General features: G+C 39.2%; 1 protein-coding gene across 1 annotated transcript; it reads left to right on the top strand.

Moving 5' to 3' along the window:
* Window positions 1–1,902: 1,902 nt before the first annotated feature.
* On the top strand, window positions 1,903–26,080 carry LOC133881546 (membralin-like protein At1g60995). The gene is made up of 14 exons (XM_062320493.1): window positions 1,903–2,177; window positions 2,605–2,667; window positions 3,413–3,850; window positions 4,821–4,902; window positions 10,654–10,715; window positions 10,841–10,935; window positions 11,502–11,581; window positions 12,412–12,495; window positions 12,822–12,938; window positions 13,131–13,216; window positions 13,341–13,447; window positions 14,270–14,361; window positions 14,452–14,528; window positions 25,279–26,080. Exons 1-14 carry the CDS (start codon window positions 2,025–2,027, stop codon window positions 25,759–25,761), a joined length of 2,019 nt encoding a protein of 672 aa, XP_062176477.1. The 5' UTR covers window positions 1,903–2,024; the 3' UTR covers window positions 25,762–26,080.
* The last annotated feature ends 46 nt before the right edge of the window (window positions 26,081–26,126 follow it).

Below are 26,126 nucleotides of genomic sequence, written 5' to 3'. Positions count from 1 at the left end.
TTTAACAATGGTACAAATAGAGATTTTCCATAAAGGATCCTAGAAAACCCTTGCATTGAGTCCTCACAGTCGTGATAGACCCACATCAATTTGCATTTGCTACACAAGGAGTGCTAAATCCAATCCAAGATGGAATGGGAGAAGAGCATGTGGTTTATGTCACTGGGGAAAGATTACAAAGATTGTACATTTGTTAGTTTGGATTATGCTTTGGGCAAGCAATTAGTCCCGAACATTAAGCCTACTCTAAATTCTCCTTTGCACCAAATAAGATTATGCCAGCATTAACAATCCTTTGCTATGGCTGCTGCCATAGTCAATGACTTTATGGTTGTAGGAGTGTAAACGAGTTGAGTTACTTGTAAATTCACTGGGGATCGACTCGACTAAACTTGATTTGTGTTCGACTCGATTAGTAAATGAACCCGTTCGTGAACATGAAACCAAACTATACTTGTTAGTTAAATGACACATACTCATATAAACTCGGTATAATTCGATGTGTATACACGGGCGTGCGTGTGCGCGCTAAATCCAATCAGCCTGAGAGTCATTGATTAGGAACTCGTGGACCTGCGTAACACATAATAAGGCAACATGTGGTACAATTGTTCCCCACACTTCGAGTCTAGCGGTCCACAATACACCACTTAAAATCTCGTCTTATCAACATGGCTTGGAAGATACGCTCGAATCTCTTAGTTGGATGATGGCGTAGCAACAGTTGGGAAATGTGATGGTTGTGACAAGGTACATATCTCAAACTACAGACTATATAGGCAGATTAATGGTGTGCGGGTTTTCTACTCTGACAAAGCAGTAAATTGATCACAACTTAATTAAATGAAATGTGCTTTTGTCTTTATTTTTTTATTTTAAGAAAAAAGAACACTTTTCCACGTCCTGAGAGGCAAAAAATTGATCCGCCGACTAAAATATTGAAGGTGGTTGACCACTCCAATTTTTTTTATTTTTTTTATTTTTTTTTCTATTTTTTCTTTTAAAAAAAGTAATTTTTTAATAATTTATTCGTCTTGCGTGACATTGAAACCTTAAATATCACCTGTGATACGTGAGCCACATGGGATGGTAATTTGAGGTTGGATTAAATACATGGAAGGAGAGATATGTGTTTGCATTTTAAGGGGAGTAACGTGGACAACTGTTAAAAAAAAGAGGACAAAAGCCAGACGGAAGTACCAATTATGTTTTTTTTTTTTATTAACAATAGGTATCACATGTGACACTTTGAAACCAAAGCGGCAATTTGATGCAAAGCCTAACCATAGGTACCTGTGGGGTACCCCTACCACGTGTCATTTTTCAATTAAAAAAAATAAAAATGATAAAAAAAAATTAAAAAAAAATCCATCGAGGTCTTCCACAACACTTGCTCGTCATTTGTAACAAAACAAAATTCAGATTGGAATCGTTCATAGCCTTTAAAAGATCAATATTATAGACATCGAAGGATAGCAAATTAGCCATGTCCGCGTTTGAAGAGGTGATGACGAGTTTGCCGAACTACAGGGGTGCATCATGCTCAACAACGATGCTGAAAAGAAACAGTACATCCTCCGATCGATCGCAATAGTTTTTTTAAAAATAAAAAAGAAAAAAGAAAATTGTAGTTCTTTTTAGTTTTTAATTTTTTTTCTAATTTTTTAATTTGTTCAATTTTTTTTTTTTTAATTTTGTTAATTTGTTTTTAAAATTTTTAATTGAAAAATGACTCGTGACAGGGGTCTTATGGACAATTTTTTAAAAAAGGACTTTTTTCACAGATTTTGATAGTTTGAGGGCTAAAATTTAAGCTTTGATACTTCGAGGGCCTATATGAAATATGACGGGTAGTGTGGGGCTAAATTGTATTTAGGCCTAACTTTTTAATGCTTGATACCTCTACTCGCAACGACCTGTCAGAAACTCAGAGTAAGAGCTCTGCAAATTCTCACTTTCTCGGGAAAATTCCCTGTTTTCCCTCGTTTCATCGCGGAGATAGATAGAGAGAGAGAGAGAGAGGGATGGATCCGGAGCAGACGTTCATACGCGTTCAAGAGAGGTTCTCGCAGATGCTGAGGCCCAAAGTGAGAGCTGCTTTGGAGTACTTTTACCTTTTCGTCGCCATCACCTTGTTCTCTATTCTCGTTGTTATGCACGCCAATTACGTTCAGCAGGTACGTCGTTTGGACATGCTAAACGATTCACAAATTCGATTTATGTTTTAATTCCATTGTTCTTAGGGCTTTTGACTTTCAATCCAGCAATTGCTTTCTTGTCAATTTTCAATTCATGGTTAATTTTTTAATTTGGAATAAACTACTGTCAGGTATTTTGTCTACGAGGGTTTGGTTCTCTAGTTTTTAGATGATCATTTTGGTTTCCATGGGTAGAAATGAAGAAGATAGGTTTCTATGGACTATATCATTGTGGTTTCCTTATTGTGTTTGCCATAAGTAGTACTAGTTGCCCTTGCTGATTCCAAAATTCCAAACATCACATCCCTTTGTTTATTTTTGCGTGTTTACCAAATTGAGGCATCTAGGTTTATGCCATAATGCTCTAACTAAAATCTGTTTTTTTTTTTTTTTTTTTCATTTGAAGCCTGGCTGTTCAAGTGAGCTCTCTGGAGTTGAAATAACAGAAGCCCAGCTGATCCAAATTAAGGTAATATATTGTCTAGTACTTCTGATACATTAGCTCTGTTTGTATGTTTTTGCAATTACTCCCCTGCGGCAAGTTGCTAAGTGGGCTTAACATCATCGTGTTGGGTTCCTTTGGGCTTGGGGATTTCACAGATTGACAGCTGAATACTGAATTCAAAATTTTATTTTCGTTATCCTGCAATTGCATCCTGTCATTTTCACCCTTTCTGCCGTGCCTTGTCTGGCTACCAGATCATATACTTTCTCCATCCAACAGGGTCTGGCAACATGTCCTTAGGCATCATAGCTTTAGTAATTCTATTCCCTTTTTGTTGTTGAGGGAAATAGGGAAAAGATTATGGTGTAACTTTTTCAGCATGGCATGCCAATTTGTTTGCTTTGGCATTTATGTAGCTCTGATTTGGTTCAGAAAGTTCTATGTCCATAATTTATTAATTTTTTTTTTTTCCCTTTATGGGGCTTTGTTATTACCAATTAATTACAAGTTGAGTACAATGCATATTAATTGGATATTGTTGTATCCTGGCCAGATTTCTGGGCTACTCTCATATTCAGTTTTGTTTTTGGTCGCTCATAATTTGTACTCTGAAACTTTATCTATCACTTTTTTTTTTTTTTTTTTGTTTCCTGAGATCTATGGAGACGTAATTGTGAGATTCACTACTCATGTGACATATGCTATTGGTTTTTTTTCTTAAGTTAGTCAAACTGTCATATTTTAGTAACAATTGTGACCTTTGGTGTAGATAACTAGTGCAGGGTTGTGGTCGCAGAATGAGTCTGAATCAAATGCAATAGACGTCCCTGATATGAAAACTGTGACAGAGAAATTAGAAGTTGCAAATGTGGATGGAGATGGATTGACATTTATGGCTGCAAAGTTTTGGCTAAATTGGATTGGTTCTGGTGCTAGAAGGGACAAACCAGCATGGAAGTTCTGGAAGACTGACAATGAACTTCTTGAGCAGCAAGCAGAGCCTTCAGTGAGCAGTCAAAGCCCTAGGCCAACAGTAGATGATGCAGTCACCAAACTTGATAAAGAGGAGCGACGTAGTAGTTTCCCTGTCTCTGCCAGAGAGACATTTAAAGCAGCAATATTTCACTTCGGCAAAAAGTGGTACAAGCGTCTACTATTCATTTGGAGACATGCAATTCAGGTTGCTAGAAGTTTCTGGAAATTGTGGGTGAGTAAATCTAGAAAATGTTCTTGTATTGAGCTAGACATAGTATTCAATACAATAGCCTCATTTTTAATTACCAAATTATGGAAGTAGCTAGTGTAATTCTGATTTCTGCTTGCTTTACTTGTTGCAATGTTAAATCCCCTTCAGTCTTGATTGGCACTTTATTGCCTTGCATTTCCTGTTCGTTCTTGTGATTATGGGTTTCCTTTTGAAACATGAGCATGTGTTTTGTTACAGTTATCTGCCTGGGTGCTTTGTAGATACTATTGATTCTGGAACTTAATGATACTATCATTTTGATGCCTTTTTTATTCTGTGAATATATATGTTACATTATTGTTTTTATATCTTTTTCAGCTCAATTTTAGTTATTTATTGCTGATACTGGAAGAAGACATGGGGCTAGAATTTGTTCATGCAGATGCCTGTGGCATGAGCCTAAGTCTCCCCTTGATTTCTTGTTCTGGCAAATTTAATATCTCTACATATAAGTATCTACCTTGGCAAAAGAAAAGAAAATTGTGTGTTAATATTTGGAGGGTTGGGAAGAGGGAGGGAGGGGGGTGGTTGTATGATCGGGTTAGAAGTTGTGCTCATGTCTATTATGTTATCTTATTAAATTATTTATTTGAAGTTTTTTTTTTTCTTAATTCTTGTCTTTATTGATTTTCAATGCATGCTCTTTATTGTTCTCTGCAGACTCTATCCTTGGAGTGTGATAATTTTTCTTATTATCAGCAAGCAGGACTCTTTGGTGCCTTCAGTATTTGATGCATTTCTTTCGCAATTACTCTCTCTCGCCCCACCTCTATCTCTCTCACTTGTTTTTCCATCCATGTATTCTGAAAATATTTTAATCTCTAAATGGCATATATGGAGAAGCCTAGAGTCTGTACCATATTTGGTCATTACTTGATTTCTTGTATCAAGACCTAGACTCTCTTTGCTGAATTTGACTTTTTAATTGCAGAATCTTGCAGGTATACATTTAAATATTGACATTCCCAAGTGGTTGCATATACTTCATTTGGACCGGCTTAATTCATATGCAGGTAAGTGACAATCTTTTTAGTTCTGCTTGTTCACTACCGTTGCGGAGCTGTAGTGGTTATGAATAAATTGAAATCACTTAGGTCAAGTGATGAAGAATTTTCATCTCTTAGAATTGCTTTTGTCCTCACTTGGCTTGATTTGAGTCCTCTTGTCACACTTGCTGACCTAGAGTATGTAATTCTAGAATGCTAGTTTACTATTTTGGTACTCAATCTAATTTCAGCTTCTAGGTTTCTTGTCAAATCTTGGCAAAATATAAAAGGGAGAAAATCCATGAAATGAGTGTATTTTGGTCATCTTCCTAGTCAGGTCATTCTTATTGTTTCTGCTAGCTGCATTGTTTACTGGAAAGAGCGGCTTGGGGTGGGTCATAAATGGGTCAGGTGAATAATTATCATTAACCTTGTGGCATTATGTGCTGAATACACATACTGACTATTAACGCACATGACTTATCATCAAAGGACTCAATCACTCAAGACACCTCTCATCTTATACTCGAGTCTAGTGATAAAGAGATAAGAGATAAGGGCACGAAGAGGTAGAGATAGGAAGACATTGTAATCTAACTCCAACTCAATGTATAGAGGAGGAAGAGTTATACTTCAATATGAAGACATAGAAGAGGTAGAGGAGAGGGTGACAAGTTAGTTTGGAACCTCTCTACAAGGGGCTATTTTGAAGTAAGGTCATATTATGAAGTGCTTAGTAGGAAAGAAGGCCCATCATTCCCGTGGAAGAATATATGGTGTGCTAAGGCTCCGACAAGGGTGGCGTTCTTTGTATGGTCTGCAGCTTTAGGAAAAATATTGACCCATGACAATCTGCGAAAGAGGAATATTGTGGTTATTGAGTGGTGTATGTGTAAAAAGAAGGGGGAGTCTATTGACCATCTGTTACTTCATTGCGACACTGCCCGTGAGCTTTGGAGCTTTATGTTTTCTTTATTTGGAGTTGAGTGGGTCATGCCACAAACAGTGCTGGAATTGTTGACTACATGGGGTGCGTTTTTTGGGCATGGCCTAGCTAAAAAAGTTTGGCGATTAGTTCCTCTTTGTGTTTTGTGGAGCATTTGGTGGGAGCGGAATGCGAGGCTTTTTGAAGATGTCGAGACTGTAATGGTACTGTTAAGGAAGCGTGTGCTTAACACGCTATATCTTTGGATAGCGTCCCGTCTTTGCCACCTAGGTGTTTCTACTTTTGTAGACTTTAAATTTATTAGCTGTTCCTCCCGTTTAGGGGCACTCTTGTATACTTCCCGTATATTAGGGTTGCGCCCCTCTGCGCTTTTTATTGAATTTGAAATTACTTATCAAAAAAAAAAAAAAGAGTTGTAGTTAATCTTATATATTGTAAATGCTATATATATCAATCAAAGCTCACTAAGATGAGCACAGTGAATATATTATACAACAAGGTTTATTGGGTTCTATTACTGACCCAGACCTGATTAATTTAGTGGGGCCCAACCAATTGTCAGGCGGTTTGGAGATTAAAATAAAATAATAATAAAAAATCGAGTGGCTTTTTTCTTTCTTTTTAAAGAGGGGGGGGGGGGGTCATATGTTATTGTCTTCGATAATTTTATTGGTAAGCATTGAGGAGGTATTGAACCACTTCGAAAATAGGTCATCTCTTTCATGCTCTCAATACCGGTCGATCACTCCAACCTATAATTTTTTAGGGCTCCGTTTATTTATTTATTTTTATTTTTCCCTCTTTGTATTATATAATCAAGTATCAGCTGATGATTGAAGTAAAATATATAATGTAGGTACACATCAAAAAAAATTCACACTATTGCATGAATCCATTGTTTATGTCTATTAGCCAGAAATGATTTGATTAAATTCCAGATCTGGCATTGAACCCAGAAATGATCCATCTCTATGAGCCAGATTTTTTCTTCTTCCCTGATTTCAACAATATTATTTGTGGAGAAAATGGGGGGAAATGATAGAGAAGAAATGCGGAGGAAAAATAAAATAAATCTATGATGGATTAGCTCTGGGCCTAATGGTGTTGCCTGGGTCATTGATGTCCATGGTGAGGAGATGATTGCATTCAATTTTGTGTAGCGGATGCTTAGGTAAAGAAAGGAAAAGGAAAAAGAAAGGGCAAGAAATGCAGAAGAAAAATAAAGCTAACTTATGAGAAGAGTTAGTTTTTGGAATAAAGGTCCTGTCTTGGCCATTTGGTGTCTATGGTAAGAGAGATGATTGCATTCAATTTTGGATGTCAGGTGCTTGTTTATGTATATTTTCCGTAATGTCTTGTTCTTCTTATTGAGGTTTTCTTCTTCCTAAAAGCACGACAGGGAAATGTCAAGGGTATTCTTAATTTATATGTATTTGATATGGATACTTCAGGATACGTTTGGATATGTATTTGATAGGTATCCATAAGTTAACCTCAAGGGGTTGGCTCAAGTGGTGAATGCCTTGGACTTTGGTGGAATAACCTGTTGAATCACCACTTATCCCAAAAGCTTAAGCTGATAGGAAGAGATAGAATTTAACATTTATATTCTAACACCCTCCCTCACCTATGAGTTCAAACTCTCCCTTAATAGGTGAGGCCAACACATGGGATATTTTAATTGAAATGGGAGGCGAATGAAGGAGACGTGATTCGAACTCAGGACCTCTGCTTTGATACCATGTTAAATCATCACTTGTACTAAATGTATAAGCTGATAGGAAGAGATGAATTTAATCATTTTTATTTTAACTTAACCACCAGAATAAGGTTCAAATCCCCTTGAATGCAAAAAACTCCTTGTGGCCACACCCCTGGTGAAAGCCAGATTTATCTGTTTCGTGTGGTGGGAGTGTGTTACATGGGTCTGGAGTTTATCCTTTATGGGTGGGTACATAAAGTGACCCTGCTTTGAGGGGTTTCCCCATCATCAAAAATATAGGTATCCATAAGTTAAAAGGGTTAGCCATGGGGTCGAAGGCGCTGTTTTGGCCACTGATGTACATAGTAGAGAGATGATAGCATTTAATTTGGCATATTGGGTACTTATTTATTTGTCTTTTCACACGGAGTGCGGTTGTGTGGAAGATGGTTCCTTGTTTACTTATATGGTGCTTGTGGAGGGAACGCAACGATAGACAGTTCGAAGACAAAGAAAGAACCATTAAGGAGCTCATTTCTTTTTTATTTTATTCTTTGTACTCTTGGACGGCTGTGTTCCTTGCCCCCTTAGTGATTAGTTTTAATGATTTTCTTGTATTGTTTTCTTCTTCTTCTTAGTGGCCGTTCTTGTATACTACCTGTGTACTTGATCTCTTTTTGCGTTTTAATGAATTTTCTCTTACTTAAAAAAAAAAAAAAAAAAATTTATCTTTGCTACACATTTTTTTTCTTCTTCTTATTGAGATCCTCTTAGGTTTCTTCTAGGAAGCATAAATACATGAAAATATCAATCGTTTTTATATCTGATACATATCTGATACAGTATACAGTGAGATAAGATAGAATGTGTTCGTTTTTATTTGCCATCTAAGAGAGCATGATGACACGCTTGGTAAGAAAGAGATAGGGGCTTAGGGGTTTCTTTCAGTGGGGACAGGTGTGTTGTTAAAAAAATAGTGGGGCCATACTTCAAAATTAGTTTTTGATAAGTAAGAGAAATATCATTAAAAAAAAGCAAAGTACAATCAAGCACACAAGGAATATACAAGAGAAAAATTAGTTACTCATTTGATTGAGGATTTGACTAGAACGTGGCTTATAGTACGCAAAGTTTTTGTTGCAAGAGTGAAAATGAACAATTATTCTTTGCTTCAAAACTAATTTTATTATTTATACATATGTTATGCTCCTTAGTGTCTGGCATTTGTGAATTTTGTGTGCTGAGATAAGCCATTATCTTTGGTGTTCAGGCAACCGGTAGAAATAAGGCCATGAGCTTCTTTTTTGTTTATTTTTTTTTTTAATTTTTAATTTTTTTAATTTTTTTTTCTTTCGTATTTTTAGAATTCCCTCAAGGATACCCATATATTCCCCGTTTACGCAGATGAGTTGCCTACTCTAACATTGGCATCTGAGTTTTAGTCTTCTGAGGCATAAGGCTTTTGAAAAGCTTGATTGACTCTAATGTGTGAGGGGTTGGCAATATTATCACTGTATTTTGAAGTGTGTTAGCTCTTGTACAACATATTACATTCTATTTCCTCTTATGCTCCGTTTGTTTCGGCGTAAAATGATTTCTGGAAAATGATTTCGGCATTTTCCGGTGTTTGGTAGGGGCGAAAATAATAGTCAACCGGAAAATGATTTCTGTTTGACCAAAAATGCTTAGTAAATTTCGGAAAATGATTTACGCTTTTTAAAAGCGTAAATCATTTTCCGAAGACACCAGACGCAGCCGATCTATTTTAAACGGCACAGTCGACCTTCACGTTCTAGCAACCGACTACCATCGAAATATTGCCGGTATCGGAATCCAACATCCGTTAATGTCGCCGGAATCTAGCGACGGAATCCGGCCACCTTCGCCGGAATCCGGTCAGCCAGATTCCGGCGACCAATCTGACCGGAATCCGGCCATCTGGCCGGATCTGGCCAGACCAGCCGGATTCCGGCCATCTGACCGGATCTGGCCAGAAAGGCCGGATTCCGGCCAGACCAGCCGGATCTGGCCAGAGAGCCGGATTCCGGCCGGCCCTGGCCAGGGAGGCCGGTTCCCGGCCGGCCATGGCCAGGGAGGCCGGATCCCGGCCGGCCCTGGCCAGGGAGGCCGGATCCCGGCCGGCTCTGGCCAGAACGGCCAGCTGGCCGGACGGATCTGGCCAGATCCGGCCAGCCTGCCGGGATCCGGCCTCTCTGGCCAGATCCGGCCAGATGGCCGGAATCCGGCGAAACTGCCGGAATCCGGCCACTTTCGCCGGAATCCGGCTATCCCATATTTCGACGAAACTGTCCGGATTCCGGCCTTTATCTCAAATTCTAGTTATATTAGTCGGAATCAGGTGAAAATAGTTAGAATCTAGTCGGTCAGTGACGAAATCTCGTCATCGATGATTTTTATATTATTTTACATTAATATTTTTATGTTGTAAATAAAAATTGATTTTTATAACTTAATATGATTGAATAAAAATATAAAAAAATATTTGCGATTTTCCGTACGCGCCAAACACCGGAAAATGCTTTCGACGGAAAATGGTTTATTGAAAAATGACTTCCCTGAAACCATTTTACGACGGAAACCATTTTACGTCGAAACAAACGGAGCATTAGTTTGTAGTATTGTAGAATGTCTTCATATTGTGTATTCGTTATAAGAAGTTGGAAGAACTCAATGAAAGGTTTTCCCCCTTAACTCAATGAAAGGTTTTCCCCCTTAATTAATCAATATGGGGAATTAGGACAAAACATGAGTGGTTATCTTTAATTTTAGAAAATTTGAATTGTTTTAGTCATTATCAGAAAGTCATTAGGAAAGGCTAAATTAGTCAACGAAAGACTTTGTTAGTGCTATTTGGTAAAATAGTCATCATTCTTAACATATAAACACACGCACACGCACACAAATGTGTGTGTGTGTGTGTACATGTATCTTAAACTGTCGCTTTTATAGACCTTTGACAATCTGGTAAAAAAAAAAAAAGTCGGGCAATTATCTCATTAGGATGGAAGAATTCATGAGCTGACCAGAATAGTTTCCCCTGTTCTTCTAATTTGCCTAGTTGTACTATATATTTCTTGTTTTCTGATAATGGTTTTTGCATCTGTTTCAGTGCAATGGCTTGAGAAGAGAATCAAAGCCTTTGAACCAACTTATATATACACTATGGAAAAGGTAATTGTTCACCTTATTTGTTTGTTCCTCCTTGCAATTCATGAAATTTTTCTGCATATACTCTGATTCCGTATTTCTGCATTTACTCTATTATTTCCAATGTTCTAATGGTGTTTGTCCTACAGGGATATTTCTTGCTACCTGAAGGAGCTAAGTCTCGCCATAATATTCGTACTGTTAACATTAGCATATCAGCTCGGCATTCCTGTTTTGGAAACAGGTTATATCTTCCAAACATAACTTAACCATTGTCGGGGTAGTTTGAATTGAGCTTGGAAGTGACAATTTTTCTGAAGAACCTATTTTCTCAATAATTTTCTTTGCTAAGTCCGAATTTTTAATTCTTGTTGGGAAGTCTATTTTGAAATTTTAATCTTTGTGGTACTTATCAAAAAGAAAGATTTAATTTAACTTTTTGTGGAATCCAAGTGTCTGTAGTTCAAAACCTTGAGTACAGATTAAGAACATCTGTGGTTGAGAGTTTATTTGTTTGTTGACAAGCTAGACTCACTGAAAAGAATTGTGTCAATGCCTTTTTTTTTTGGAAGATAATGTCCTAGCATTCTTCTAGGCATAATACGAGGTTTATAACTAGATTTGTGCTTGGTTAAGACAATTAAAACCTTAACACTGGCATTTGCATCATCATTTTGGTTAAACTTCATCCAATTTTTAACATTTTTGTCAAACTGTGTTGTACTTTATAATTTGAGTTATAGTTATATGCGTATGCGTATAGGAGCTGTGTACTAGAATGTAACTAAATGGATATTTTCTTATTACCAGGTGGCAGCAACTCCTCATAAACAGAATTGTCGGATATGATACTATTTTGATGAATAGTTTATTGACTTCTCCTGGTCAAGGTAGAATCCGATTCTTTGGATAGATCACATTACATGTTTATATGTTAAATTTTCTTCTCTGTATGTATTGCAAGAGATTTACCACTCTTGCACTGTTAGATATTCTTGTTATTCTCTTTCCTATTTAATTATTGTTTTGTCATTATTGCATTGACATGTATAAACAGATGTCAATCTGTTGCACATTATGCTTTTCCTTCTAGCTAGGTGTTTTGTCTTGTATACTTCCTGTGTACCTGGGGGTGTCTTACGCTTTTAATGGTATTTGGATTACTTATTAAAAAAAATGTCACATTATGATCCAGTCTATGATCCTCTTGTTGTGGTACAAAAAGCAACTTTCCATTGCTGTATGATTTTATTAAGGCAATATTTTCAGTCCCATTTGTTTATGAATAACGTGTCTCAGTGAATCAATATCTGGTTGTTTTATCTTTCTTTCTACGTCCACATTGCACATGTGCAAATCATAATGCTTATGTTAAGTGACCTTTTGTATTTAACTGAACTTGTGTATGGTTTTAGCAGTTCTATAAATCCGTTCACCCGTGTTAGCCGTTTTATTTCCTTCTAAATGTCTTTAGTTACATGCGGCTGAAGTGTAGCATTTTTCTTTTTTTTGAATTGCATATTCTGAAGGAAATCAATGCTAACTCTAGAATCAACCTTTTGATGGTCGGTTGGACATGATCCATCTGTGTTGAATTATCATATCACAGTGCCAATAATATGAATCGTGGATAGAGCCAGTAATAGGGTTTTTTGTATGGTTGGTTTGATTTAGTTTATGGTCGTATTTTGTCTAAGCATCTTTTGGTACTTCATTGCAGGTTATCTTTATAATTATCAAACAAAAGAGTTTTATAATCTTAGTTATGCACAAGAACCCCCAGAAGGTCCTGCAAGATTTGGAGGTTTGTTGACTTGCGCCTTCTATCTGCATTCATGCACTGTTTTCTTACATTGAGGTTGCAACATCCAGGAAGATGGAAGGTTCCTTGTGAATAGACTTGTAGAGTTTCATATCTAGAATCCCTTCTATAGAATTTTGTTCTGCTTACGATACCAATGAAGAATGCTCCTATGTGTGGTCCAGCTGTAATATTCTCATTACCAATCTTTTGCTTTTGAATAAATATTGGGGACATGAATTGGACAATTCTTTCTTCTTCTTTTTCTTCCCTGAAATTCCGGATGTAAATTGTGTTCAACTTGTGGCATTCATCTGGTTTCCCTGCAGACTACCTTGTGACAAAATGTGGTGTGCTTATGATGTCGCTGTTTGTGTTCTTTACTACCACAATGTCAGTTTCATTTACGCTAAGAGAGACACAGACCCGGATGCTGAAGTTTACAGGTTTGATAACCTCTTTTCTTTTTTTTGTCATCACATATCTCACCAGAGGGTTTCAATTGTTTCCTCTTCCTTTTCGATTTCTTGATGGGCGAATCCAATGGGTACACGGATTGAGGTGGCAAATTATTAGGGTGCCACAATCCTCATGCCTGTGCCCTCCCTTAAAATTTCCCTTCTGTCAATTTATTGCAGTGCAGCTTCAACACCATGCCCGACATCGGCTTCCAACATTTCAGTTGATCTTTGTGCATGTAATTGAATCGCTTGTCTTTGTACCGGTAAGCATTGATTCTACAAAGCCATTCTCAAATTTTTATAAATTATTTCGATTGTCTTCTTCCACGTAACTACTTCAATTTCTGTAGGTTGTTGGCTGATAGAGTTCTAAATTGGGTTTTGCAGATTATGATTGGTATCCTATTTTTTCTGTTCGAATTTTATGATGATCAGCTGCTGGCTTTCATGGTCCTGATTCTTGTTTGGCTGAGTGAACTCTTTACCCTTATCAGGTCCTCTCTCTCTCTCTCTCTCTCTCTCTCTCTCTCTCTCTCTTCATGAATAGGTTTGGTGTACTGAGTATACTTATGTATGTTGTCTTTGGTTGTGAAATGGTGCATATATGTTGCCTTCTATTAGGACAAGGTGGCCTATCTGATGGGTGGGTTTTCAGGCAAAAAATCACCTGTCTGCAACTGCATTTTTGGATTTCTATTTTTGAAGAACAATTTACTCTATTCAACGTAGAAGTTTATGGTTTGCATTGAGGCAGGTAGGATCAGGTCAGGCCATACATGGGTCAGAGTTGTGGTTAGGTATTCATTACAAACATTATTTGGATTCCTTGTCTGACCAATATCAGGAGGTGTGGGTTAGGTTGTAAATGAATCTCGTTCACCTAAAGGCAGACCTACACTCGGTCAAGACTAAATTTGGGGTAGTGGTCGGACTGGGTTGTGATTGAGACTCATGGAAACAATATCTTAGCTCACACAAAACCATTTCTGTGATTCTTGCGGAAGATGCCCAGATTAATGGCATTGATGCAATGATTGAGCTATTTTTTCACTTGAGCATTGATTGTGACACGGATTGTTGTGGCTGAAGAGGGGCAACAGAGGGAGACTTGTTTAACAATTATCTTTCAAACTTATTAACCCCTGCATCTGGCAAACGCTACCACCTCTCTCTCAGTGTTTTGTCTTGTGTATGCTTGTCCATATGTATGTGTGCTTGCAGGTGTATTCATGTGTCATGCTTTTCTAATATGGTTGTGCAGGTGTATTCATGTGTATGTTTTTCTAATATGGGTTGCTTTCTAATATATCTTGCAGCGTCCGGACACCAATATCAATGAAGTTCTTCCCTCGCTTCTTTTTGCTCTATTTTTTGGTTTTTCACATTTATTTCTTCTCCTATGCTTATGGTATGGCCCTATTACCTTTCTGGACTTATTTCTGTATCAGGTGGAATCTCTTGTTTTTCTCTTAAAATGTTGCTTGTATAATTTCTCCAGGTTTTTCATATCTGGCTCTGTCTACTACTGCAGCATTTATGCAGCACCTCATTCTATACTTTTGGAACCGTTTTGAGGTAATGATTATTGTGTATGCCTCCAAGTTCTTTTTATTTTTTATTTTTTCCTTTTCCTCTCAATACATTTATGCATTGGCTAGCTTGTAATTGCATTTCATGAAAATTATTGAACTTATTCTTTTTTGTTACCTGTTTTCACTGCATGTATCTTTAGGTTACAGCTCTATCTTTACTGAAAAATGAGCAGGGATTGTTTGTGGTTAATAGACAAGTCCTATTGCATCTTTACTTGAAGCCATTATGTATGGTAAACAAAGTGTAAGGCGCTCCTAAGTATACATGAAGTAAACACAGGAACTACCAAACCAACTAAAAAAAAAGAAAAAAGAAAAAAGAAACCCACAAACCCACTAGACCCTAAAACCTCAAGACTCACAAAAGGCACACAACACTACATCATGTGAGCCTTGTCTTTCTGACGCCTAGAGGGTGCACTTGCATCGCCGTAGTTAATGAAGCTTTTCAAGTTCAATAGCGCCATTATATATGAATTCTTCTGCTGCAATGGCCATTGGTCATTTAGTTTGCATGGGCTTAACTTCCTTTCGTTGCCCCATAGAAGTCATTTATGTGGATGGGTGGTGTCTGGGTTATTTGTTAAAGGGGCTTTTACACCAAGTACATTTTGTTTTGAACTGAGTTATGGTTAACAATTTATTGATTGGGCCCGGAGACTTCTTGATTTTGTTTCTACAAGGAAAAAATATGAAACTATTTGAAGATTTATTTTTTTTTTTAATTTTTTTTTTTATAAGTAATAAACTGATTTTATTAAAAGCGTAAGACGCCCCTAAGTACACCGGAAGTATACAAGTGAAAGTATCTAGCTAGAAAGCGAAAAAAAATAAGCCAAGAAAAAAAGAAAGAAACCCACCAAACAAACCCATAGGGACCTAGGCCCTAAAGTACAAAACTCTCAAAGAGCATTCAAAGCAACAAAAGAAAAGCCCAATCAAACCCACAAGGACCCACACTAAAACCCCTGAAACCCACACGGAGCATTCAACGATACAAAACCTGAGCCTTTCCTTTCCTACTCCTAGAGGGCACGCTAGCATTGCTGTAGTTGATGGAGCTCTTCAGATTCTGCAACTCTCTCCTCCCTTTAATCTTAAGATGCTTACCCTTATTAACTCGATAAAAATCCTTTTCAATGGCATCCAAGACGCGAATGACGTATCTTTATCTTCAACACCATCTGACACCCAATCCAAGGGCATGTCGGGAGGAAAAATACCCAAGGGGTAAGGAGAGTCTCCTTCCTCCCCAACCCAGCCTTCAGCCCCCTGATCCCACACAACAATCTCCCCAGACATGCCAAAACTACTGGCCACTCCTAAGATTGGATCAAGCCATCCGATTTGAAGAAGCGCAGCCACTCAATGGGGAGGGAGCACTCGGGAGGAGGAATCCTCGCCGAAGAAAGCTAGACGGAGGAGACTTACCCACTCCCCCACCTAGCTTCGGCGAGGACCGTACCACTGTCCCACCCAAAGCTTGAGAAGAAGCACCCAAACACTAAATTTTAGGGAAAATGCCATGTTATTACCCTGGGTTTTGTCCCTATCAAATTGCCTCATGGGCTTCTAATTTTTCCAATTCACTTCCTTTAGTTTTGCTCATAAATCATCCAAACTTTAGTCCTGGTTTTAGCAGGACTAATGCCATGTGTGCAATTTTACACATTAGATCCAATAACAAAGTTCTGCATGTTTGGACTGCCTGGTCATAGCTTCCAGGGAAAAAAAAAACAAAAGAAAAAGTGCAAAACCATATATCAACGGAAAAAAATCTAAGTATTGATGGAAGGGGGGCCAACCCCTTTGCCACCCACCCTCAATCATGAGTGGTGGGGCGGGCTGTGTAAAGGGGGTGGGGGTGATGTCCCCAAATGGATGGGTAGAGTGGGTTGACCCATCCCCCCCCAACACCCACACCCCCCTCTGTTCAAGGGGTGGGATAGCTGGATCGACCCACTCACCCCTTGAAACAATGGGTCACCCCTACCTCTAAAAAAACTATGATGGGTTGCCCCAACAATCGGCCTCCCTCCCTGCCCACCATTTGGGTGAGGGATGGTGGCACAGGAGCTTAGTTGCCTTCTCCACAAAATCTTATTTTTGATGAGTAATTCAATCTTGTTAGAAAAGCGATGAGGTCCTTTTTTTTATTTTTTTTTATTTAAAAAAAAAAAAAAAACAATTTAACATGTAATATTGTACACGTAGAATTACTCCTATAGAAAGAGGACAAAAATTTGGATGAAATGACTTATATGTCATATGAATAAAATTGATAGAAGTTAATTGGCAAAATTAGATGCTCAGAAGGCAAGTTGTTGGACTGGCAAAAACCCAGGGTAGTAACCTGGTAATTGTCCCCCATATTATCAGATGATTTCGAGGGAGGGTGGGTGCATCTAAATGCCCTATTGGGAAAATAGTTTTTCTAAGAATTCATCATCATTTTAAAGATGGGGGAAATTCCCATAGATATTTCAGTTTGTTTGGGCAAAAAACCTCCTATGTTTGAAGGTAGGTAAAGATATCGTTGGCGCATAAACTTACATTTAAATTGTTTTAGAAGGTCATTGTGTACACCCTTGTGCACTCATTTTGCTTAATAATTTCATTGCGTATAACATACACACATGAGCACAAACATATGAATGCACACAACTAAGTCGACAGGTGTTTACATATCAGCTAACCATGGAAACAAACCGCATAACATCAAGAGCATCAAGAAATTATTTTTGATGAATAATAATGTATTAAAAGAAAAAAGCAAAGCTCTTTTACATGAAAAGTATATAGTCTTAAATCTAAAAAGTTAACAAGATCTAAAAGATTCGAAAAATAAGAGAAATTAGGAACATAGACTACAACTCAATCTAAAGAGAGATCTCTAAAATAGAGGATTTAAAGTAAAGCACGTTGGTTTCGTAGTCTTTAAAGAGTCGCCGATTCCTTTCTCTCCAACTGCTCCTCATTAACAACACATGAATAACTTTTCCAAATAGCCTCTTTGGAACGTCCCTGCCCTTGAGTCTTCCAACAATGTTGTAGCTTTACGATGTTGCTAGGCATAGCCTACAAAACTCTGAATAAGTTGAGAACCAAGTGCCACAGATACTAGTGTATGCACAGTGGATGAGGTGGTGATTGACAGACTCTTCATTCTATTTGCATAGGCAATACCAATTTACAAGAGGAAAACCCGGCCTTCTAAGATTATCAATAGTGAATATTTTACCCAAAGCTACCGTCCATGTAAAGACATCAATGCAGAGCGGTCCCTTAACCTTCCAAACGCTTTTTTAGGGTGACAGACAAGGCTCTCTCATCTGTAAAGTTTTATAATAGCTCTTCACTTCATAGTCGCGATTGGTATTGGGGTCCACAATATTCTATCTGTCAAGGATACAAGACTACCCGAACCTTCATCAGTCGCCACTACAGCCTCAAACTCACTCGGTGATAGCAGACAAACACTAGAGCAGTCAGCTGTGATTCAAGGATGATAGAACTAATGTTTTAGGCTGTTAAACCGTGCTCTATAGATGAGCTTTCATTGAATATATATAGGAGTATTACAAGAGATAAACATATACCAGGACTCCTATACATAATTGATCTAGGACTTCTCTAGCTCTCAAATAACTAGAATACAATTTATCTTAGAACTCTATCTTCAGATTAGGACTCCGGATAGGATTAGACCTTTATTCAATAGTCTTTGGATTATGTAGTGCCGCACAAGACTCATAAGCGGATTTGGAGTCTTGAGTTGTAGTTGTTATTGGAATTGTGTTAATACCCTCCTTCAAGATCAACGGGGGAGATCGCACGTTGAGCTTGTAACAAAAGTGAAGAAACTTGGCAGAAACTAGTGGCTTTGTAAGGACATCTGCAATCTGATCCGAAGTAGGAATAAACCGAACAACTAAAGATTTATCAGCCACACGGTCACGGACAAAGTGGAAATCAATTTCCACATGTTTCGTGCGAGCATGAAAAACCGGATTAACCGACATGTAAGTAGCTCCAATATTGTCACACCAAAGAGTTGGTGCAGTTGAGTGAGTGATTCCAAGTTCTTTAAGAAGTGCACGAATCCAAAGTAGTTCGGCTGTAGTATTGGCAACAGCTTTATATTCGGCCTCAGTAGATGATCGTGAAACAGTCGGTTGTTTGCGGGAGCTCCAAGAAATTAGATTGGACCCGAGATATACACAATAGGCACCTGTAGAGCGACGATCATCGGGACATCCAGCCCAGTCCGCATCGGAATACGCTTGTAAATTTGTAGAAGAATTGTGATGAAGAAGGAGACCATGAGAAACCGTATGTTTTAAGTATCGAAGAATTCTTTTAACCGCTTGCCAATGAGGTTTGAGAGGCCGATGCATGAATTGGCACACACGGTTGACTGCATAACTAAGATCTGGCCGAGTGAGAGAGAGATACTGTAAGGATCCAACTGTACTACGGTAGAGTGATGGATCTTCCATTGGATCACCTGTAAAAGCCGAGAGAGCTGACGAAGAAGCCATTGGAGAGGTGATCGGTTTTGCTTCATGCATATTTGTTTTCTTCAAGAGGTCCATGATATAGCGATGTTGTGAAAGTAGAAGACCCGACTTGAGCTTGGTCACCTCCACACCGAGAAAATAATGAAGATCGCCCAAGTCTTTTACAGCAAAATCTGCACTAAGAAGCTGTAGAAGTTCGGTAATGGCTGCTGGATCTGACCCAGTGATGATGATATCATCCACGTAGATAAGAAGATACATAGTAAGAGTCTTGGTGCGATAAATAAAAAGAGAAGTGTCAGCTTTAGAACCCACAAAACCAAGTTGAAGGAGCTTGTCACTAAGTCTTGAAAACCAGGCCCTTGGAGCCTGTTTGAGGCCATAGATTGCCTTTTGAAGCTTGCACACATGTTTAGGGAAGGTAGAGTGAACAAAACCTGGTGGTTGCACCATATAAACATCTTCCGAAAGGAGCCCATGGAGGAACGCATTCTGGATATCAATCTGTTTCATGGACCAGCCAGCAGAATAAGCAAGAGATAGGACTGTCCGGATAGTTGTAGGCTTCACCACTGGGCTGTAGGTTTCTCCATAATCCACCCCGGCCTGTTGATGAAAACCCTTTGCAACAAGGCGAGCTTTATGTCTCTCAATAGAACCATCGGCTTTTCTTTTAAGTTTAAACACCCACTTGCATCCCACAATGTTTTGAGAAGGATGGGGGGGAACAAGTGACCAGGTCTGATTTTGAAGAAGTGCATTGAACTCGGTTTGCATAGCTTGTCGCCATTCTGGAATAGGAGCAGCATTGGAGTAGCAGGTTGGTTCAATATTGGCAGGAGAAGCTGCTGCCATGAAGGCCTGAGGAGCTGGATATCGAATTCTGCCATCTGTGAGCTGTCTTGGCTGCACAATATTGTTCATTGATCTAGTTCTCATAGAGTGTACCCGAGCAGGAGGCTGATCTGCAGAGGAAGTAGAACAGGGCATACTGGAAACTGCTGAAGAGGTATTGGAAACAGCAGGGGAGGCCTGGGAAGAAGACGATAAAATAGAAGGAGTGTCCGGGGGACATATAGTGGAAGAAGTAGGAGTAAACAAGGATGGAGGAAGCACAACAGGAAGGGAGACACTTGAAGATTCAGGTAGAGAAGAGCCCTTGGAAAAGGGAAACCGGTCTTCATGAAAGATGACATCTCTAGAGATGTACATCCGGTCGGATTCGAGATGGAGACATTTATAACCTTTGTGATGTTGACTATACCCGAGAAAAACGCACTCCTTTGACCGAGGAGAAAATTTGTGAGAATTATAGGGACGAAGATTTGGATAGCAAGCACACCCGAAGATTTTGAGGAAAGTGTAGTCGGGTGTTGTATGAAAAAGTTTTTCAAAGGGAGATTTATTTTGTAACACTGGAGTTGGCATGCGATTTATGAGATAGCATGAGGTAAGACAAGCTTCATCCCAGAATTTTTGAGGAAGATGACTGTCAGCGAGTAATGCCAAGGTGGTATCAATAAGATGCCTGTGTTTACGTTCAACACATCCTTGTTGTTGATGTGTATGAGGACAAGAGAGACGATGAGTAATACCAACAGATTGAAAATATGTATGAAGGTTACGATACTCACCACCCCAGTCAGATTGAACACTTATAATTTTATGATTAAGGAGGCGTTCAACCATGACTTGAAATATAAGAAAGGTGGACATAACATCAGATTTTGCTTGAATAGGAAAAACCCATGTATATCTAGTGAAAACATCAATGAACGAGACATAATATCGATTTCCATTAACTGAAATAGTTGGGGAAGGTCCCCATACATCGGAATGGATTAATTGTAAGGGCTTACAAACTTGAGAAATAGAGGGAGAAAATGGCAATTGATGTCCCTTTGCTTGAGCACAAGCTGAGCAAAAGGAATCAGCCTTATTGGAAATAACAGGAAGCTTAAACTGATCTAGGACACGATGGACAATGCGAAAAGCAGGATGACCTAAGCGCTTGTGCCAAGAGACCGGAGTGGTGCGTTCCCCAACAAGAGCTTGATTTATTGAAGGTGACGAACTCGAGGAAGACGGAAGCAACTGATAAAGACCATCTTTAAGGTGCCCGTGATGAAGGAGGAGCCCGGTGTGTTTGTCCTTGATCAAAAAATAAGAGGCGTGAAATTCAAAGAAAACGGAATTGTCAAGGGCAAATTTTCTGACAGATAGTAGATTTTTACAAATAGAGGGGACATGAAGAATTTGCTGTAAGATGAACTTACGACGAGAGAAAGGAATGGAAGCAGTACCAGTATGAGAAATATTCAAACCTGTTCCATCCCCTATGCGGATTTGGTCCTGGCCGTGATATTCTTCTTGAGCTATGTTGAGATTCTGAAGATGGTCAGTTAGATGGTGAGTGGCACCGGTGTCAGGATACCACAGTTCTTCAGCTGGCAAGGTAGGTGTGGAGTAATAACCTTGGGGATTGGAGGACTGGTACGGCTCGGACGGTTGAGACGACTCAGACTGGTCCTGTCGATAGTAGCAACGGACTGCTGTATGTCCGGGCTTGCCACAAATTTGGCAGATAGGTCGAGAAGAGGAAGCATCCGTGGAGAAATAGGAACCGCGTCCTCTGTTGTTGAAAGATCCACGTCCCCGGTTGGAGGATCGGCCGCCACGACCACGGAAACCTCGACCACGAGAGTTGGACGTGCGGGTGGTGATGTTCGCAGATGGTGAGGGAACATCAATGCTCGGAATTTGTTGTTCCAGGCGCATTTCGTGAGCAAGGAGGTGGCCGTAAAGTTCATCAATGGACAGTGGGTCGACTCTGGTTGTGACCGAAGTCACAAATGGATCATATTCGGAGCCGAGCCCTTTGAGAAGAAAAGAAACACTCTCAAAATCATTGAGAGGCTGTCCGGCTGCAGCAAGAGTATCACTGAGCGTCTTTATAGTCTGAAAATATTCGGTGATCGAGTTGGTGCCTTTCTTGACCGTTGCGAGCTGGAAGTAAATTTGCATGACCCGAGCACGAGCCTGAGAAGCGAACATGGTGAGCAGCGTGTTCCAGAGAGAGGAAGCCGAGGGAGAGCCGACTGCATGGACGACATAGGGCTCGGATAGTGTAGAAATTAAAATACTAAGGATCATCTGATCCCGTTGATTCCAGGCGAGGAAGTCTGGGTTGACGACGGTGGCGGGTGCTCCAGCAGCAGTGCTTGGGTTGGGAATCGTCTGGGCAGGCGGAAGAGAAGAGCCATCAAGGAAGCCATAAGCGTCTTGGCCTTTGATATATGCAAGGATCTGAGTTCGCCAGGCCATGAAGTTGCCTTTGGTAAGTTTGATGCTGAGGTTATGATTCATGTTTGGGACTGAAAAAGTAACAGAGGGTTGAGCGGGTGGTGGGGGATGTGCTGCCGATGTGGCAGAGGATTCGGAGTCGGAAGCCATAGATCACGACGTTAGTCGGTGATATGGCTCTGATACCATGATAGAACTAATGTTTTAGGCTGTTAAACCGTGCTCTATAGATGAGCTTTCATTGAATATATATAGGAGTATTACAAGAGATAAACATATACCAGGACTCCTATACATAATTGATCTAGGACTTCTCTAGCTCTCAAATAACTAGAATACAATTTATCTTAGAACTCTATCTTCAGATTAGGACTCCGGATAGGATTAGACCTCTATTCAATAGTCTTTGGATTATGTAGTGCCGCACAAGACTCATAAGCGGATTTGGAGTCTTGAGTTGTAGTTGTTATTGGAATTGTGTTAATAAAGGAAGAGTTCCTAAACTAGAATACATAATATCCTCACCATATCAAACCTACAACGGCTTGCATATTTCCTATTCCTCTCAATACACACCAACAGCTATATTGCCTATTAGGACAGGATACCTCTTACAATATTTAACCTATGTAATTATAGACTAAATCTTTGTAATTGTAGAATGCCATATACATGGCATCCTGTACAGCTCTATATATACAACATCAATATCAAAACCTAAGCATCAAGTGCTAAGGCCTTTTACCCTAATATTTTTTCAAGTTTACATGGTATCAGAGCCAAAGATCTTGAGTTTGAACCTAACTCCGTCATTTATTTCCCATTTCAATTAAATATTCCATGTATTAAGCCTCACCTATTAAAAAGAAGTCTGAGCCCACACGTAAGGGGGAGTGTTAAAGTATTAAGTGATTAAATTTACTTCTTTCTATCAGCTTAAGCTTTTGGGACAAGTGGTGAGTTAACACCTCAGGAGAACTCCAACTCACAGGGTTTTGCGACTCTAACTGAGCCGGAATCCTAGACGACCGCTGCTCCACCATCGGCTTTGGCATATTCCTAGGGCTCAATCTTCTCTCCTGGTCCGCAAAGAAACAACATATTGTTTTTAGATCCAGCACAAAAGCTGAGTATCGCGCCATGGCCCTTGCAACAGATGACCTCTACTGGCTCTGCATGCTCTTCCGAGAATTGCAGATATCTCTTACATCACCACCAACCATTTGGTGTGACAACTCAGGTGCATTGTCTTTGGCTACCAGCCCAGTCTCGCATGCCTGCACCAAACATATTGAAGTCGACGTGCATTTCATAAGCCTTTTACCCTTTCTAAGTTTACACTATTAGTCTCCCCTAGATGGGTTCTCGAGGAGTATAACAAATTGAGTAAACAGTAAAGAGATTTCAGCTCTCAATCCTGGACTATCCTAGAGAAACTCAAATTCCATGTATAGAAGCGCTAAAGGAATCCAAGTAACCCAACACCAAGGCCAACTGTCGAGTAAAGTTCTGTGAATGATTCTTGAGAGCAGCTTCTCGGCATCAATTATCATGCAAAAAATGAATCCATCCCCGATCTTGAAGGAAACAAAGTTGGAGAAATTCCCATAAGGCCATTGAGCTTCCTCTTAACCAACCCCTTGTTTGGATCCCATACTTTTCAACAATCACCTATCTCCATAGAGAAGACTCATCTTGCACGAATCTTTTAAGCCATTTACCAAATAAAGCTTTGTTGAACAACACGATATTTTTAACTTTCAACCCTCTAGGAACCGAGGAAAAGATAGTCTTCCAATTCACCAATTGAAACTTAGGCTCACCTCCTAGTCTATCCCAAAGAAAGCCTCTTTGCATACATTCCAATCTCCTATCTATACTGGCTAGTAACTGAAAAAGGGACAAAAGGTACGTAGATAAACTAGATAACGTACACTCGATTATAGTTAGACGACCACCCTGAGAAAAGTAGATCTTCATCCAACTAGCCATCTTTTTTTCCATTTTCTTAATGACCATTTCCCAAATAGCTTTTGACTTAAAAAAAAGCAGTCAGAAGAAGTCCCAAATGTTTCAAGGTTAGAGAAGAGATACTACAGCTGAGAATGTTTGCCAGCTCTTCTTGATGTGGTACCTGCACTGTGACTAATTCAGATTTTCCAATATTGACCTCCAAGCCTGAAATATCCTCAAAACACAAAAGAATGTGACCCAAAATTCGATCACGAGCCGCATCACACATAATAACTGTATCATCTGCAAAATGAATGATTGACACCCTGCCTAACTAAAATATAAGAATTTCTCCGCATGGATTTCTTGTTTTTGTTAAATGCCCTATTAATTCTTTCCATAAAGATGTGCTGTTGAAATCTCGTTTTTGTTATGCATTGGCTAGCTTGGAATTGCATTTCATGAAAATTATTGAACTTATTCTTTTTTCTTGACTGTTTTCACCTGCATGTAACGATAGGTTACAGCTCTATCTTTACTGAAAAATGAGCAGGGGTTGTTTGTGGTTAATAGACATGTCCTATTGCATATTTACTTGAAGCCTATGGATTCTTCTGCTTCATTGGCCATTTGTCATTGATCTTGCATGAGCTTAACTTCCTCGCGTTGTCACATAGAAAGTCATTTATGTGCATGGGTGGTGTCTGGGTTATTTATTAAATGGGCTTTAAGACTAAGTACGTTTTGTTTTGAAATGAGTTACGTTTAACAATTTATTGATAGGACCTGTAGACTTCTTGATTCTGTTTCTGCTAGGAAATATAAGAAACATATTTGAAGAATTGTTTTTTATTTTTTATTTTTTTTCCATTATGGTCTTTGTGTTTGTATAGAAATTTGAATTTACTTTTCTTGACTTCATGTTTGATCATTAATACAGTGCTAAACTTGTCCCAGGTACCTGCTTTACAAAGGTTTATGCAAAACCGTCGATCACAGCTTCAGCAGCATCCAGACTTCCACATTACCTCCTCAACCATCCTTGCATCGACTTTGCACATCACAAGATTGAACACAAGGAATCCCGGTTCAGTTAACACAGACTTGACCTCTGGGACTGGTTTGAGACCTGGATCTGACCCAGTGATGCCAGCCAATGGAGGAGTAGATGTTGCTGGGCTTCAGGAGCAATCAGAAAGCGAAAATGGGGCAGGGAATCCAATTCAGATGCCAGGACAAGCTAACCTTCAGCAAGCAGATAATGGTCCCAACCCTGGGGCTATGAATTCGTTCAGTTCGCTTTTGTTATGGATCTTAGGAGGTGCCTCTTCTGAAGGCTTCAACTCATTCCTTTCCATGTTCAGAGATGTGAGAGAGCAAGGACAAGTTTTTGCCGAATCCCCTGGGCAAGACAACCGTGCAAATCAAAATGCGCATTAGTGTTGGAACGCTACCTTTAGTGTTAGATTGTGTAACATGTTCATGTTTAATAGTATAGCACAGAGTTTACTGGATCTTCTTGTTTGTACAGAAATGATTGATACATGTTATAGGCCAAACCCTGTTAATTCGTCCATGGAAGCAAAAAAGAAAAGAAAAGAAAATCAAAGAAAAAGCTTACATTGCATGTGTTGCATTCACATTACATACAATGGGTGGTACATGACTGTGACATCTTGTTTGAGATGTGGTAATATTATTGAAGTAAGGATCCAACTGACAATGGTTGAATTTCAAGAGAGAAGATGCTTGTATTGAAGGGGTTGTTGTGTGGTTACTGGTTAGGGTGGGTAATTTTTTTGCGT

This window comes from Alnus glutinosa, chromosome 11 (assembly GCF_958979055.1).
Source record: "Alnus glutinosa chromosome 11, dhAlnGlut1.1, whole genome shotgun sequence".
Classification (NCBI taxonomy): Eukaryota; Viridiplantae; Streptophyta; class Magnoliopsida; order Fagales; family Betulaceae; genus Alnus; species Alnus glutinosa.
This window is presented reverse-complemented; position numbering and strand designations above follow the sequence as displayed.

Bases quoted from the DNA above. Each gene is read 5' to 3' on its own strand.
- LOC133881546 (XM_062320493.1), top strand. From the start codon at position 2,025: ATGGATCCGGAGCAGACGTTCATACGCGTTCAAGAGAGGTTCTCGCAG. The intron at 3,851-4,820 runs GTGAGTAAATCT...TTTTAATTGCAG, and splicing joins GAAGTTTCTGGAAATTGTGG to AATCTTGCAGGTATACATTT. The intron at 13,217-13,340 runs GTAAGCATTGAT...TGGGTTTTGCAG, and splicing joins AATCGCTTGTCTTTGTACCG to ATTATGATTGGTATCCTATT.